General features: G+C 47.0%; 1 protein-coding gene across 1 annotated transcript in view; it reads right to left on the reverse strand.

Annotated features, from left to right (window-relative positions):
- The window catches only part of LOC8043871 (dopamine D2-like receptor), a 1,482,298-nt gene that overhangs the window by 19,653 nt on the left and 1,445,862 nt on the right, over positions 1–16,783 (reverse strand). Inside the window, exons 6-7 of the mRNA XM_042289826.1 lie at positions 15,279–15,675; positions 6,863–7,129 (exon numbers count right to left, since the gene is read on the reverse strand). Coding sequence (XP_042145760.1) covers positions 6,863–7,129; positions 15,279–15,675 — 664 coding nt within the window. The remainder of the gene's footprint in view (positions 1–6,862; positions 7,130–15,278; positions 15,676–16,783) is intronic.

Below are 16,783 nucleotides of genomic sequence, written 5' to 3' on the forward strand. Positions count from 1 at the left end.
AACTCACGCACTGTCCGAAGATGTACTCTGTTTTACTGTGTTAGGATTGCAACGCTGCGGAATGTAGGCGTGTGATTTCAGAAAGCGCGTCCTACCATTTCTACGCGCGAGTGCTCCTGCAACCCAAGCATTGTATACAGTTACGTCCTCGCGCCCGTGCCTTGGCCAGCCCCGTACACAAGTTATGCAGTATCGAAAGGGCATAGTTCAAAATTGACGGTCCCACTTTTTCATACCGCTTCAAAACCCCATCTCGCTCAAATCACTTGGCAGCAGGACAATTTTGGCAGGGGGCCTCAAGTTGGGGATTATCCGGTACATTGTCCTCCGAACAATGAACGTGGGCGCGACGCGCCAGAGGGTGAACACGTGAAAGGAGGGGCGTAAGGGTGGAGAAGGAAACTCAAGGTCGCAAGCGACGGGAAAAAGGGTTTCGAAATTGGCGCGCAGGTTTTGCAGCATTTGCTCATACGGACAGCCAACGCCGCCCTGGTGGTTCAACTAATGTTTTGTTCAAGATGGCCGCCGTGGTACCGCAGCCTTAAGGCCCGTTCACACATGCAGCGGAGCGCTACAAGCATAGCGCTAACCTCGCGCTAAGCGCGTGCTGACGGCAGCGTTCACCAGCATTGTATCGCACCGTCGAAACTGTTGCTCATGGCTTACGATAAGTAGCTGATGGCACGTGAGGAGCGCTACATCAGCGCTTCGCTGCAAGTGAGAACCGGCCATTATACTGCAGATGCCGGCGCAAGCGGCGCGTAGAACACCATTCCCTGCATTATCATTGTTGCTTGGGTAATTTAGCAATAGGTATATGAGTAGATAAGTTATCAATAGGCACCATGTTCAAGATCAGTAGGCTCTCAGGTAGATGATAAAGGTTTCTCAGAGATTTGCCGCTGTGCGATCCGCATCGTCCATGTCTACACTCACACCGCCCTCTCTTTGTCGTCGTTCCATCACACTAAACATTTTCACACCCTTCTTGGTGTACATGGTATGGGTGACAACTTACCCCCTTATTGGTGTACATAAACGCCCCAGAAAAATGTGTAATTCTTTACACCCTCCACAGAAAGGTGTGCTTCTGCTCTAAACCATTTTATTTGGGTGTGGTGGCAGCAGCACACTGTTCCAAAAGGGTGTACTGCAGCTAGAAGAGCATGGTGAAGAAACGCCGAGACTAGTGACAAAAAGTTTGGGCAACAAAACGCTGTATCAAAAAGTTTTGTGACGTGTTGTGTTGTCCCCATTTTTGTCTCTAGTCTCGGTTTTTCCTTTTACTATGATCCTTCACCAGCTCGCCTGTGCAGTAACTCTAACTTTATTCAGCTAGAATAGGTAATACAAAATGTATAACACATCAACAGAAATGGGCACAGACCCCCGAAGCACTTCATAAAAAAGTATTAAAAGAGAAATGATTGCTAACAAGTTGAGACATGCGGACCACTTTCTTTTTTCAACCTGATAAAAAAAAAAAAAAAAAAAAAAAAAAAAAAAACGAGCGTGGGTTTTATCGTTTTCTCTTGCGAATTCGCGACAAACCAATGACAAACCTCAAACGCGAGCATTTGTGGCATAATGTTAAGTTTTCGTGACAAAACTACGTAATTCTTAAAGGCTTAAAATAAATACATTCAAACTTTTAGTAGGGCTTTCCTTCGCCTAAACCTACTTTAATGCTTTCTATCTCTGGTGACGTAAGCAAAACTTGACAGGCTGGCAAAGACGGAACGACCAAGAGTTGCTTAAGGCGTAAGCGGCAGTTCATGTTTGTAAACAGTAAAATGATTTATTGAGACGGAATCAAGACTGCTATCAGAAGAATGCCTGCAGAGTACTTACAAATAAAACAGCAATCTCGTGTAATCCGTGATAGCTGTATAATCTGATTCGGGTAGCACAGAGCAATTCACAAACACAACGTCGGTGATGAAACGGTCGCTCAAATTCAACGGAAGACTCGCGGTCGGTGATGAGCAGCTCTCTGCCGTGATAGATGCACAATCCGATTCGGGCAGCACAAAACAACGCAAACACAATGTCGAGGTTGAAGGCGGTCGATCACATTTAGCGGAGTTCTCGGGACCGCCGATGAGCAGCTCGTTGTCAAAACGCGTCCGTCCAACACAGCACAATAATTCCATGGACTCCGACGAAATAAACGACCATTCACAAAAAGTTACTATGGACGTACTCCGGCCGTTCAAGACGAAAAATCACCGCTGCGACTGCAACGCACGGAAAACAGGAGAACACTGACGCCTGACGGGCGCAAACGGGACCTATACGTGGCTCATACAAGTACAACTCACCATAACTCGGAATACGGCAAAGACTACGGCCCCAGTGACTCCATCAGCGCGTCAGAGCGAGTCACGTGACAAATTTTCGTCCAAGCGTTTTTGCCCTACGGAGAGCGGTCACGTGTTTTGCACCACCGCTCTGATTTGCTAGAAGCAGCCTTCGGACTTGCTCACAGTCACACGAAGACACAAAAGAAGGTGTGCTGGCTTATCAGAAGACGAGGTCAAAGGGAAGGAGGACGAAGCAGCTAATCTCCCTCTGCTGCTTTGTATACACCTTTCCAAAAAACACTCGACCCCAGGGGCCACAAACCGTTTTCGAGCCCAGTCACTGAGTTTGAGGCTAGACTCTCACCGGCGTCCCTCCTAACCCTAACCGAGTGGACTGTGATTTCAATAGGCGCAGCCTGCGTAGGCGCAGTTTCAAACGCTGCTGGCGGCTAAATTCTCGTTTTTTCCCGCATTATTTTGTGTTTGATTGTACATGTATTTTCCCGAGGGCATTGAGAAAGTATTATGCCACACTAAAAAAAACTGTAAACTGTTTTTGTTGGGTACGCGCGCGACAGAACGAGTGCGACTGGAATGTATAGTTCTAGTTATTTGTTTTTTTCTTACGATCAGTTTTGACAACGCCGCGGGATTCGCCGCATGTGAAGCGACAAAGCGCTTTGCTGTCAAAAATAAATTGCAACAGAAGACGGCCGAAAGGCATGCATTTTTCACGCTCACAAATAACGTGTTTACCGATGGACAGGACACGGACGTGCATTTGAGGAAGTGGTAACATTAGAACAATATATCGTACATACCACACGATGCAGCGTTATCCAAAAAGAATTTATTTGAGAAAGGTCTCAAATAACACAGTCACAGTCGACGACAGTCACATCTTGACGATCGGACGGAATCCGAGATGACTTCGTTTGGGGCACGTTTCGGGGAGAGCTTCCTTTTTTTCACAACCGCACCAAGGCAAAGAAACAAACGCGACTGACCCGTTTCTCACCCCAACCCGGGCAACTATTTTTGGAGATGACTGAGGATTCTACGCGGATTATCTCTGGGAGGTGGGAGAACAATGTTCGCAAAATCGCGTCGAGGGTCGTTCGACGTCCTTCACCTCCTTCGTTTCCCGTGAATGTTGAGCAGAAAAGCTTGAATGACAGGCACTTACCAGCCTTATTTCTCACAATGGAAGATAACACAAGAAGGGTAGGCAGCACGCATAAAAAAAAAAATGAAGTGGAAACTTTCAAGAAAGTGAGAAAACGTCGAATGCAAAACCGCAAAAACGTAGGTAGAGAACCGCGCTGAGCGGGTCTTCACAGTCCCAGAGAGTGGCAGAAAACTTCTAGCTGATAGAGGGCGCGAGAGTCGCACCAGCCGCATCAGCATCAGCAACATGGCGGCGGCCTAGGAGCGTTTTTTGGAAAGGTGTATAGGCCACCTGCGCTGCCCAGGGAGGGTCGCAAAATGGGATACGTCAGGACTTGCTGCAGGCAGATAGCGTGCCTGCTCTGATGCCGATCGCAAAATCACAAAATAAATACACAAAACAAATTCGAACGCTGTCGAAGCATGGGTGAAAGCTCTTATACGTTGAGAGCATGAAACGGACAACGCGGTTTCACGCGTACCAAAAAAAAAAAAAAAGCATAGGGACGTTAGATATTTTGGTGTCACCACGCAGAGATAAGAAACGCGTACTCTAGCGGGAGTGTCAGGAATTCGGCACTTTCGATTGTCTTGCGGCATTGTTTCTTCAGAACTACACACACAAATAAAATCTCAGTGAAGGTGTTGTAAGTTGTGCGAGGCCCAGTCGGGTGAGTTTGTAATACCCGAAATGAGGGCGCAACAGTTTGTTCAAGGCTTGAGAGGAGAATGTGTTTCTCGCGTTAAAAGTAAGTATATACCGTTTTGCTTATTAATCTTGTTTTACTTTTCGTTTCTAACGTCGGATTTAGGGCGATTAAGAAATAGAAATACCTCGCCGGTATAGCCCATTCACGCAGGACACTCTTGACACTCAACCAAAAACGGCGTCGCATACGGTATAGGCAACCTGCAATGCTGTTTGGTTTGGTGCCATCTAGCGACTGAAGCAAGAAATATTGGGTACCCCTGGGAGTGGCGGCTGCATTGTTCACACGTGAGCGTTTACTCTTGTGGCGCCGCTTAGCCTAGTGTCTGAAGCAAGAAATACTGGGTATCCCCGGAAGCCGTGATCGCGTAATGTGCCAGTAGAGCGGAAGCTACGGCCCTGGCGGGCCAATCGGAACGTGACTGCGTACCACCGGAGCGCGCCTCAACTCCGAAAAAATATCAGGCTTTTCGCTGCGTCATGCTCCAATATGTGTGCGTTGCGCTCGTATACGTCGCGCATTTCGAAGCCTTCGGCGCGCAATGTGGGGCTTATTGTTCACCCTTTGCCAAGTTACAAGGATGCAGGGTATAACTTTGCGCTCTCACCCTGCTGGCGCCGCCTGGCCGTTGCCGGCTGGCTATGTCAGGATGGCGTCGGCGCGACCCATCCCTTTTTTCACAGATATTGGCTGGACCAAAACGGTAACGGCACAATGTTTCAGATTTGATCCTATATCGGCGCTATACTGTGTGCCGCCTGGGCTGTAAATTTACACGTCTTCGTTCAGGTTTTGCGAGAAGGCAGAAAAATTTCTGTATGCGCTCGGGCTCATTCTTATGACGTCAAAATGACGTGAGAATAAACGTGGGGCGCCAACTTGAGTTCTGCGTCTTTTCGGTCTCCCAACAGTGACGGAAGCAGTGGAAATGATGTTCGTAATGATTCTATTGTCATTGAAAGTTCGGAAAACGCAGGGCGTGACCTGTCATCTTCACGCCTCTGGCCTTATGATTTTATCTTCAGCGTTCTTATCGTTCTCCCGGCTAATAACACAATCGCATTTGCCGCAGGGCGCTAACAAGATGGCCGGAGTTCACCATGACCTGCGTTTCTGAGGCTCCCAGTGACTATGCGGAGAGCAAGTCGCCTGCTTCTTGCGCACCGATTGCGGTGACGTCCGAACGACGCCGAGCTTTGATTGGCTCTGATTGAAAGGACAGGGTAGACCTCAATGATCGATGCCTTGGGCTCTACCCACTATTTTCTTCGATCGGTCAATAAGGGCTTGGCGTTCTTAAAACTACTGGATCCTGGGAAAGTAGCGCCAAGCTCCCCGTATGGTCGTTATTTTAGTCCGTGAAATGAGCAATAGGCCGATCTCACCAGCCAGTTTGACTACGCCCTTGCTGTCGCAATGCAACGAGCGAACTTTAGTCTTCTTTCTGCACGTGCCCGAATCTCGCTGGAACTCGCTCATGAAGTGCACGAGACGGCAGGAGCCCTCCCGGGCACTGCCGCTCTAGTACACTGTACTGCCGCTTGCCTCCTGTGAACTAATCTTATGGCGGCTTCACTCATGCGCCGAACGCTTATTGAGAACGGTCTGTTTCTTCCTGACTCCCCTGTTCTTGGTGAACCGATCTATAATCGCTGGTGACGAGTAGCTTTATGGAGACGTTCCTTGTTTACCAAGATTTTGCTTCCCACACACCAGCGAAACAAGCGTACATCCTCGTACCACCACCACCACATGCTGTGTCGGTGCTTGGAAACACTGAGAAATAAGTTTACGGTTTTAAAAGACGGAAGAAGAACAATATAACTGAAAGAGGTTCGCGGAGATTGGCATGATAATTAAGTTGACTGAATACACAGTGCCAAAGACGCTTATATTGGCGAGGAACGCTTCCGGTACGACGATGCTCCACAGTGATCTGGGCGCGACTGGTTTAGAACGACCCATTTAAAAGGATACTGAACCAAGGAATTTAGTTTCCATAATAAGCGGCGTACGTTCTTATACGAGCCAGCAGCAGCCGGTGTGCGCGAGCACACGCAACAAAAATGACGTCAAAGACCTCCATTCGCGGTTAAGATGACAGTGAAATCTATGGGCTTCAAGCCAAAGGAGAATAAAGAGACGTGTTTCATCTACACAGCGGTGTCCGGTGTAATAGGTAAGCGATTAATTGGTCTAAAAAGCACGTAGGTTTCACTTGTAGAGATGAAAAGCCTGTCTTTAGTCTTCTTTGGCCCGAAGCCCATGCATTTCACTGTCCTCTTAAGCGAGAATGGAGGTCTTTGACGTCATTTTCGTTGCGTGTGCTCGCGCACACCGGCGGCTGCTAGCTCGTGGAAAGAACGTGCGCCACTTATTATGGACACTGAATTCCTTGGTTCAGTATCCCTTTAAAGTTTCGAAGAATTGAGTGGACCAAGACGGTGATTTCCATGGCAACGTAAACAGATAGCCAATCGCCTTGCTACTTTTGGTCGTCTGTATTCTAGTATCCGTTTGTGTCCGGCTAGCAGGTAGGTAAGGCAATGGCGCTACTTTCCCAGAATCCAATGACTTTAGGCGTTTTGACACCATCGCAGTCCTAGTGTAAGAAGCGGACAAACTTGCGCTCCGTATAGTTCGAAGCACGAAGATGCTAATGGTAACGGTGACGACACTAACCTTGTCGTTGTGCGCCTTCTTGGAGAATTGTGTCTCCTCAACGTTGGAGGGTGCGTAGCCGGAGTCGTGGTTGCCGTTATGAACCATGTGCGAGGGCTCGCTGGCCGTGCTCTTGCTGCTGCGCTCGAGGAAGGTGACGTCTTCGTCGCAGTCCGGCGACTTGTCCCCGCCAGCTTCCGTGGGGAGGTCGTCGAACTCGTCCTCGTCCTGCTGACTGCCGCTGCCGGTGTTGGCCGTCACCGGGTCCGCGTCCGCCATGGTGGACACCTGGACGCGCAGCGGTATCCAACGCCATTCTCGCGTCAGCATTGCCGTCAGCGCGTTTCTGAGCTTCTCACAACGAACGCGACGCTATAGGACGCGGCGACGCCAAGGCGGACGCCTTTGCCGCTTAGCGGCGTTTCTCGTCAACTTTCAGCGTCTCTGTTTACTTGGTGCGGCTCGGGAATTCAAAAGCGACGACGTCATGCATACGTCTCGTCTTCTAGGCAGTATTGGTGTAGATCGTGCTAGAGTCAAGCCTTTCTTAACTGAGCCTATAGGCCTTAATTTCCAGCGGCAGTCTTGAGCGAAGCGATTTACGGCGCGTGTCTTCGGTTTTGAGAGGGTACGTCAGTGTTGCCCGACTGCGCTGGGCTGTTGGTTTTCTAGTCAGTGGGCTGTGGCAGCCTGCGTAGGCGCACTTCCGGACGTTGGTGAAGGCTGAATTGCCACGTTCTATGTTTTATTTTGTGTTCTATAGCGAGTAGAATTTCTCGAAGTTTTTATGAATGCATTGCAGTATTTTGGGAACAAAAACAAAGAAATGAAAGCTGTGTTGGTGAGTCCGTGCGCGATAGAAGAAATGCGTCTGGAATGCTTGTTTTATATTATGTTGATTTTTCTACGGCACCATACACTTAGCCGTGTCACTCACTCCACGAAGGTCCTAACTGTCCAAAATATTTGACTACACAGAACATACGAAATGCATGGGTATTTCCCCTGCACAATATGAAATTCAACGAGTTTCATCTATCGAACAACATATATTGTATGTTTCCCACGGTGCCGCGTTATCCGAACAGGACTTAAGAAAGCTCTCAAATAGCACAGCATATCCAATATAGTGTCGACAATAGTCACTTCACGACGATCGGATGCAGTCCGGCGTGTTTTGGGGCACGTTTTGAAGAAAGCTGCTTTTTTGCACAGCTCCGAAGCAAATGAAGGAACGTGTCTATTCTGTCCCCACACCCCGGACTTGACCCTATCAGTATCAGCTACATTTCGCGAAACCCGGAACATAGCCGGGAAGGCTTTTTGGAAATTATCTCAACGGAAATAGTCCTCCAAGAACGTTGAACTTCCTGCGTCGCGTGCTACTTGACGTTCCCTCTCTTCGTTCGTTTCCTGCGAAGGCCGTTCAGGCAACGAGCCCTGGTATTCCCTGGTTCTCACAGTGGAAGATGACACACAAAGGGTAAGCATCATAAACAGGCAAATAGAGTAAAAACTCTCAAGAAAAGCTGGCGAACACCGAATGCACAATGCAGGTGGGGAGCGAGGCTGACCGGGTTTCCACAACTCAGACGGGTGGCAGAAATTTCTGGCTGATAGGGGTCGCTCGATTCACAAAATGGCGGCGGCCAGAGAGCTCTTTTTGCAAAGGTCTATAGACCCGTTGCTCTGGGGCAGGGGGCGCGAGCGCATCCGCAAGACGCGACCATGTTATGATGGCTGAATCATCCAGGTGGCTGTGTAATGTTTGAGTTTGCTCGTGCCACGTTCGAATGCAAGCATCTGAAAATGCGCGATAACGAAACCTCTATAAAAATAAAAATTAAAAAAGAATTATGCAGCTCGCGGCCGCAGCGTCCCATTCAACTTTCCTTTCATCTTTGCCTTTTTTCATAGCTTCACGCGAGCACGTATGTTTCACTTTACGTGATAGTGAAGCCAAAGCTACTCACAAAAGCACGTCCTCCTGAAAGATGCTCGCACTGCACGAGCGCGCGTGCTTGACAGGGACGCTGAAAGCTCGCAGCTCGCACCTGTAGCCTCTGCTACGCTGGCACTTAGAATGGAACGGAGTAGGAAGAAACTCTAGTTGGGAAGCGTATTCACGCATGTTCGAAACGCGAGCCAAATATTCTATCTTGCTCGCCTGGAGTGCTGCTCAAAACTTCAGAGCTACGGGCATATAGCCACTTACAACGTTGAGATCGGCAGGGAGGAACTTCACTTGTCTTGCCTCCAGCACGGGCTTCCTACCTTCGACGACGCCTCGGCATCTCGCGCAGCTCCAGCTCGCGCGCGTGACCAAAGCACAGCGGTAGCCGTAGAGCGCGTGCTCGAGGCTGGCGCCGTTCGAAATAACATGCCCTGTCTTTCTCACTCTGTCGATGACTATATAGACTCACTCATAAGTTACGCTTGAGAGTAACGCCAGTTCAGGCATCTTGGTGCTAAGACACCATTGTTGACATTCATCCGAAGATAATTGATTTGAAATCATTGAAAATGTTTTTTGCATCCTACAGAAATGTTCAAACAGTTCACGACAGAGCACACGGAGATCGTCTGAGCTTCCTTACACTGTATCTAAAGCTGAAAGAGTCGCTCTTCCGAATCGTATTGATAACCAATGGCGTCTGTTTTCAGACTAAGCACCAAACTGGTGACACAGAAAAAGTTCGTGCAGTGAGGTGCCGTTATTTTTGAGGAGTAGTTTATTTCGTGGCTCTAAGTGCGACAGTGTTTGCCAAACGGGGGCCTCTACTGGCGTTCGTAGGGCGAATTTTTTCATTCACGGAGGCCAGATTAGTTTTTAAATCCTGGCTGTTCGCGAGCGTCTGTAGGGAAATAACGTGTGAGCGTATGGCGTGGCAGCAACGACAATTTTGACGGAGTGACACAACAAGACGTAGAAGACGTCAGACCACGCGAATAATCAGCGTACATAGCCTTGTTTGGCCACCAGGGGTTTCTAAGTCTTTCTTATGGTTTCAATCGAACTGAAACGATAAACGCACAGTGATGGTCTTTTGTGCTGTCAGCGCAAGAAAGTGACCAAAGTAAGGACCAAAAATGCTGTCAGCGAAGGCGCCCGCTTGAGATTTGTTGAGTGAGAACATCGCGACGAGGACCACCGCCATCTGAAAGCATACTTTTAATTTTGTTCAAAATAGCGATGTTTGCGTTGTTGTTAATATTTGTTGTGGAATCGACGGTAAAAGTAAATCAAAATCGTTTTTTATAGACTAAAGTTAATTTTTTTTGTATTTTAAGATATGCGCCACAGAGTTTTTTTAAACGCGATCTATTAATTTCGTTCTAGTTTCTCCGGTGTGCGTGATTTAGGCACGGTGGCACCAGCGAAACTGTTTAAATATATTTGCCAGTAAGTCAGCTATACAGCATAACAAATTGTCAGCCGTACTAACCTGCTTTGAAATTTTGTGTTTTTTTTCGGACGACATGATGTGCGATTAGCTAGCAACAGCACCACGTGCTAGTCTGCTATTATTATGTACGATGATTTTAAACATACAGGCATGGTCGGGTAGTGATAACACTCAGTACCTTGCTAAGTTTTGTGTTTTCAAATCAATTTGGAAAAATAAATACAACCCTTATTATTCCCTAATTTAAAGATAGATCCGGAAAAAAACGAGTTCCTAAATTCAACCTCCAAAATTGCAACTGATAATTGTTTGTCCTAGAAATCTTCGATAGTCATTTCTAGTTTATCTTTCTATATTTTTATATGTTCTTAGAATTTGAACAAAAGGAACACTCGGTAATTTTCGAGAAAAAAAGAAGCCCCATTTTATGGCGCACGGTGTTTGTGCCTTCCCAATACGCGGCTGTAGAAAACAAGTTATTTTTTTCTAGCCTATAAAATACAAATAAAACGCCCTCTTGAGACAGCAGAAAACATATTAAAAATCTACGCAAGCCAGATGACGTCTGAATACAAGGCAACTCGGTCGGAATAAAACAGTACCATTTAGATCAAAAGTGTACAATTGTTAGTATATTTTCTGTGGTAGACGATCTAGCTAAAAGAGGAAAAGAGAAATACTCAAATTATTCACGTCCTCAGATGAAGCATATCTCAAAACGTCTGAATTTTAGATCACAGATAACTTAAACTCTGCCAGTGCTTGAGTCTCGGGAATAAGATTCCGAGAACACGAAACACGACTTACTTGGCACAACAAAGAGAGAACCTCTGAAGGTTAAATGATCGAAAGACATTAACCAAATTTAAGAGGATCTAGATCGTTACAGGGTGCTCAAATGTGGAATAAGGAGCGTCACAAAATAAATCTAGAATTAAGGCCTACAAAAGTCAGCGAGCCTACTTTCCGCTAAAGCAATCTAGAAATCAATCACTGCTATCTCTGAGTAAGCTCGGCGAACGGCAAAACCAAAAATATGTTTCAACCTAAAAAAAAAAAAAAAAAACTGTTTGCGTTGTGATATTGAACATGACGTTTCGCGTGCTTAGTGTCAGCGCACAATATACTTTTTAAAGTCTTGAACGTATTTTCGGCATTTTCATTCTCCAAGCTCTCTGCCTACATTGGCTTTCTCAGGTGCTTTGTGGAGAACTAGACATTGTGGCAGTCAGTTTTTGCACAGGGCGTGATCTTGCGCGTTTTTGTCTCTTTCTGATTGGCTCAGCCGGTGATAGTAAACAGGCAAAGAATGGGAGCGCCGTGACGATGCACTTTTGGTGCAGCCCGATGGCTGTTATCGGATCGTGCACCATTGTCTGCGGTCGGACTTAATGCGAAACGGAAGTTAGGTAGCGAGGTCTATAAGGCCGCGTTTCCCACCGGATGCGCAGCATGAGACACGGACACGCAACGCAAGTACCACTTCAGAGTTTAGCCGGGACTCGTGTTCTCACCGAATGAGCGCGACTACGAGCCGAACGGTGACGCAGCACTCGTGCCCAACCCGTGCCTCGCGTCGGCCTCCAGCAGTGCACGTGAAAAAAAAAATTCAAGTGTTACCTAATATTCACGCGCTGCGCGAAGCAGTCCTTACAAAATTTGGTTATTGAAACAATCGATGCTTTTATCGTTTGAAACCTGATGTCTCGATCATACTTGGGTAATAATTCAATTACTGTAATTGTATTACTGCAACTTAATTACTTTTCTTCGTAATTCGTAATTGTACTTAATTACTTTTGGCTAAAAGGAATTGTAATTGTAATTTAATTACTTTCTAGCAACAGTAATTGCGAAATTTCAGGTACAATTACAATTACTTTTGCAAAACTGCGGCGCCGACAGAACCTCTCTGAAAGCCTCAGCGCTTGCACAAGTGGCATAGCTCTTGGTGAAACACTCACACACTCACAAAATAAATAGCGTCGCATTTTTTGCTGTTTTATTATTACACTGCGGGCTTAGAGACAATCCTCTTTGGAGCCTACCTCAACGGCGCCGTGTAGCGCCGTCTGCGATGCAAGAAGAAAACAATACCGTAAACGTGCCAAAATACTGAAAGACAAAATTGAGCTTCAGCTTTCAGCCGAGGTTGGGAGTTTTAATTGTCTATGAAGTTATTTTTCTTTATTTATTGCCAGTTTTTTTACGTCCCTCTTTCAGCACTGTCGCATATGCATATTTCTGTATTATTTTCAAGTTTATTTCGTGTTGGTTTTACTTCAGTTATTATGTGCATAAGCACTTTGGAAACTGACCTCGCACCTGTGAATATTGCCGCGCGCGCTGGCCAAGTAGGCAGCGCGCGCGTGGCCTAATGGTTATCGCGCCTGCCTCCCACGCGAAAAGCTAGGGTTCGAATCATGGGAGCGACGTGTCTTTTGTTTATTCCTGTAACTTAGTGTTCTGGAGAATTCGAGAATCATGTTGCTTGTTCCAGGCCCGAATGTTCTACGCGTCGAAGTTTCTACGCCGATTATTCCAGAAGACCACGCATGTACGTAAGGGGCTCCGCGTGGCGAGCCGCAGTTAGTTTCGCCCCAGCGTTCGTCTCCGCTGCTACGCCGACTTCGACGCCCGCGACGCTCTTTTATTATCTTTTGCACCATTTTATTTTTTGGCACAAGTTTGCCACATTAAACGTTTATTCCTTCCTGTTTATTCCTTGTTTATTGGTCACTACTCGTGACAATATTGTCACCAACGATTCGGAAGCCCCGATTCGGTGCTTACATATCTCTGAGCCATTATAATTTCAACTCAATGTAAATAATTTACAATACCATGATGCTTGTATGTGAATGTGGTCGTATTAGCGCGTGTGGTTTTTACTTCTATATTAACACTTCTAAAATATTCCTATATGACTAAGTGTCACATTTTTATTTACCTGGCTAACAAAAGTCTGTCAACCGAATTTTTCTTTATCGATCTATCGTCTTCTAGCGTATGAACTAATTTATTATTATTTATGGAAAATATAAGAACGCAATGCTTTATTGCCCCATGCGGCAAAGTTCTATCGCGAATTTAACAAAATTCATAAAAATAAAGTACAATTCATGAACATTGGAGTAAGGAATGAACAAATATGTTGCATTCTATAGAATTCGTTTGAAGTTATACGGCCCAAGTCGGGTCGCCCTCAGAAATAAGTAATTGTAAAGTAATTGCATTACTCTTTTAGTAATTTGAAATTGTAATCAATTACTTTTTTCGTAGTAGTAATTGTAATTGTAGTTAAACTACCTTTGAAGCAAAGTAATTGTAATTGTAATTAAATTACACTTTGGAAGTAATTTACCCATGTATGGTCTCGATAAACTAGGGACTTTCAGCAAACCGTTACCATGTTTTCCATTACAGCTCTATACCGGAGCCTTTCAAGCATGCTTTTTAAGCGCGCGTCCTAGTGTACCTTGACCGCGGGGCGCGCGCCTAAAGGCATGCTTCAAAGGCTCCGGTAGTGCGGTACGGGCAACCAACGGTTTGCTAAAAGTCACTAATAACATAAAACTAATTTAAAGTGCACCCACATACGTCTCCTTTAATGTATGAAAGGGGAAATTAATAACGTACTCGCAAAAAAACTGACTTTTTTATTGCGGTTTTTGAGGTGAGTACCATGTAGGAGGTCTTACGCATACGCAATCACCGAAACTGGGAGCCCCGCATTTCCACCTGTAAGGTCTTGATGTCGTTCTCATGACCCCACGCACGTGCCGCATCGGCTTATAAACGACTAAATATGCAGCGCTTATACACATCTTGCAAAGGACGGAGCCGTCTTGATTGTCACCACATCTGGTATGCGGTAAAACATCGTTTTGAACTCTCCACGCCGCTGGCAGTGTTTACGAGGAATGCGCGAGTGGCACACATTCTTGTTTCGCCTCACATATATTTTCAGGCATATTCCACGTTGAAAAATATTATTTTTTCGTCCCGCATACCAGATATTGAACCCATGTGACTGAGAACGACAGGAAACAGAAGTCTATAATAACGGCACACGATTCCCCGATTTCTCTCGTGGGCGTGGCCATTTTGGTGCAGTGGAGAGCGGGCGCAACAGACCCTTTTCAAACGTCTGCGCCTTTGCCTGTCCTCTAAGGCTTGATTTCACACTCTGAGCTCGTATTGGACACGAGCGAAGCGTAAGCATTCGGGCAGGACTCGGATCCAATCACGCGCTTCGTGTCCAAGCGATGGCGACCGCCAATGCTGCTCGATGACTTTTGAAAGGGGTCTTTTCGAAACGGAGACTTTCAGGGCTTTAAAGGGACACTGAACTAAACATTGTAGTGTCCATAATAATTGACGCACGCTTTTTCCACGAGCCAGCAGCCGACGGTGTGCAAGAGCACACAACGACATTGACGTCATAGTCCTCCATTCACGCTTAAGATGACAGTGAAATGTATGGGCTTCGGGCCAAAAGAGAATAAAGAGAGGCTTTTCATCTACACAAGTAAAAGCTATCGTGCTTTTTAGACCAATTAATCGCTTACATTTAACACAGACCCCACTGTGGAGATGAAAAGCTTGTCTTTATTCTCCTTTTCCCCGGAGCCCACACATTTCACTGTCATCTTAAGCGTGAATGGAGGACCATGATGTCAATTTCGTTCCGTGTGCTCGCGCCCACCGGAAGCTGTTGGCTCGTGGAAAGGTCGTGCGCCACTTATTATAGACATTGAAATGTTTGGTTCAGCATCCCTTTATGTACGTTGTCAGAAAGCCCAGGCAATATCTCTTTTCTTTATCGCAGACGGTTTTAACGTTTCTAGAGACCGAAAACTTGTTTTATGTGGTTCCAGATAACGTTTAAGATAACTGCCAACCAAAAGTTTTAAGCGCCACGATGGCGGAATTTTGGTTACTTTGAAGCGTATCCTTTCCTGTGGCTTATCGAGGGCAATCGTGTGGCACCTGTAACTGAACATAATTTGATCGATCGATTGACTGACCTGTAAGCTCTTGTTGCCGTTCTTGTCTCCCCCTTGGGTCAGGTGGGCGACGTCCTGGACCTGAGCCGCGTTGTTCTCGACGACGAGTCCCCGGAGGCGGGCCTCCTTCTTGGCGACGGCCTTGCGCGCCCTGTCGTGGATGACCTTGAAGATCTTGTAGTAGAGGAACACCATAACGATGCAAGGGATGTAGAAGGAGCTCAGCGACGAGTACAGGATAAAGTCCGAGTTGTAGAAGATGCACAGGTGCGGCACCCGCTGCGGGGACGTGTTCAGGCCCAGCATGATGGGCGACCCGATGGCGGCAGACACCACCCACACGATGACGATGGTGAGGGCCACCCGGTTGCTGTTCTTGTGCTTGGAGTATTTGATGGGCTGCGTCACCGCGATGAACCTGCGCGTTTTGGGGTGAGGTCTCTTGAGGCCTGGTTGCACCGGCTCGTACATCGCACAAAAAGGCACTCTGCTCGCTGCGGACAAAATGACAGAATTGTCCGTGGACATTCCTCAAGCTTCGTAAGCACGTACTTCGAAAATGTCTCCAGACAGTTCTTTTTAACAGAACCCTTTCCCTCCCAATCTCAAGATTGTGTCCGCCCGTCTGTGGATTTCCCCCTAAACTTAACGAAGAAATAGATGCCACTTGACCTAGGCCCTAATTACGTTTCTTTGCTAAATATAGCGGGGAAATTGACGTCACGGTACTTGACGTCACATAAGCTATACACCAATTTAGTTCCCTGCTTCTTCTGCGGAGGTCCGAAAACGCAGTCAAATTCATGCGGGACATACAAGGAATCATCGTCGTCGCTGCCACTCGAGCCGCTGCTGCTGGGGGCTGTCGAGCAGCTTGACGACGAACTGTCATTAAGGAGCAGCAACAGTAGCAGCAGTAAAGCGGGCGTCACTTCGCGAGCGGCCATTCCAAATTCTTCCGAAGCGAGATTCCCGGCGAAAGAAAGTCACTTGTGCGCGCCGAGGGCTGGCCAGGCTGGCCTCCGGTCAAATCCGCCAAAATTGACGGAGCGGCGTTTCTCAGATTCGAATCTAGATCTGCAGTGCGAGCTGATCCAAATCGACGAGTGAACACGTCCGTCGCGATCCCGACCGCCCAGTGAAATAGGCGGGCTCCAGAACAGTCGATCCCGGCGCGCTCTGAAACGACCTGTGGAATCCCCAGTAAGATTTTCTGTGGTGTAAGTTAAGCTTATTTAGTTTTTTTTTTTAACTTTAAATACCCTTTGTCGTCCTTCAGCGGATTAGTTTAAGACACGGAACAATGCTTGTTGAAGCGCGAAAAGGTTGGGACGGGGGCAGTGTGGGGGACGGGGCTTTGGCACGGGGGAATACGGGACGGTGTAATGAAACGCAGGGTTTTCGAAACGTGGAGTTGTGCGACAAGGATTTCGCACGCGGGGCAATCGCATACACTCCTTGAACCGAGGCAAGCGCTCTTGCAAGTTGAATTTATCGGTCTCTGTAATCATGCTGCGTCTGTTCTA

The sequence above is a fragment of the Ixodes scapularis genome, unplaced genomic scaffold (genome assembly GCF_016920785.2).
Source record: "Ixodes scapularis isolate PalLabHiFi unplaced genomic scaffold, ASM1692078v2 PGA_scaffold0__279_contigs__length_252992795, whole genome shotgun sequence".
Lineage (NCBI taxonomy): Eukaryota > Metazoa > Arthropoda > Arachnida > Ixodida > Ixodidae > Ixodes > Ixodes scapularis.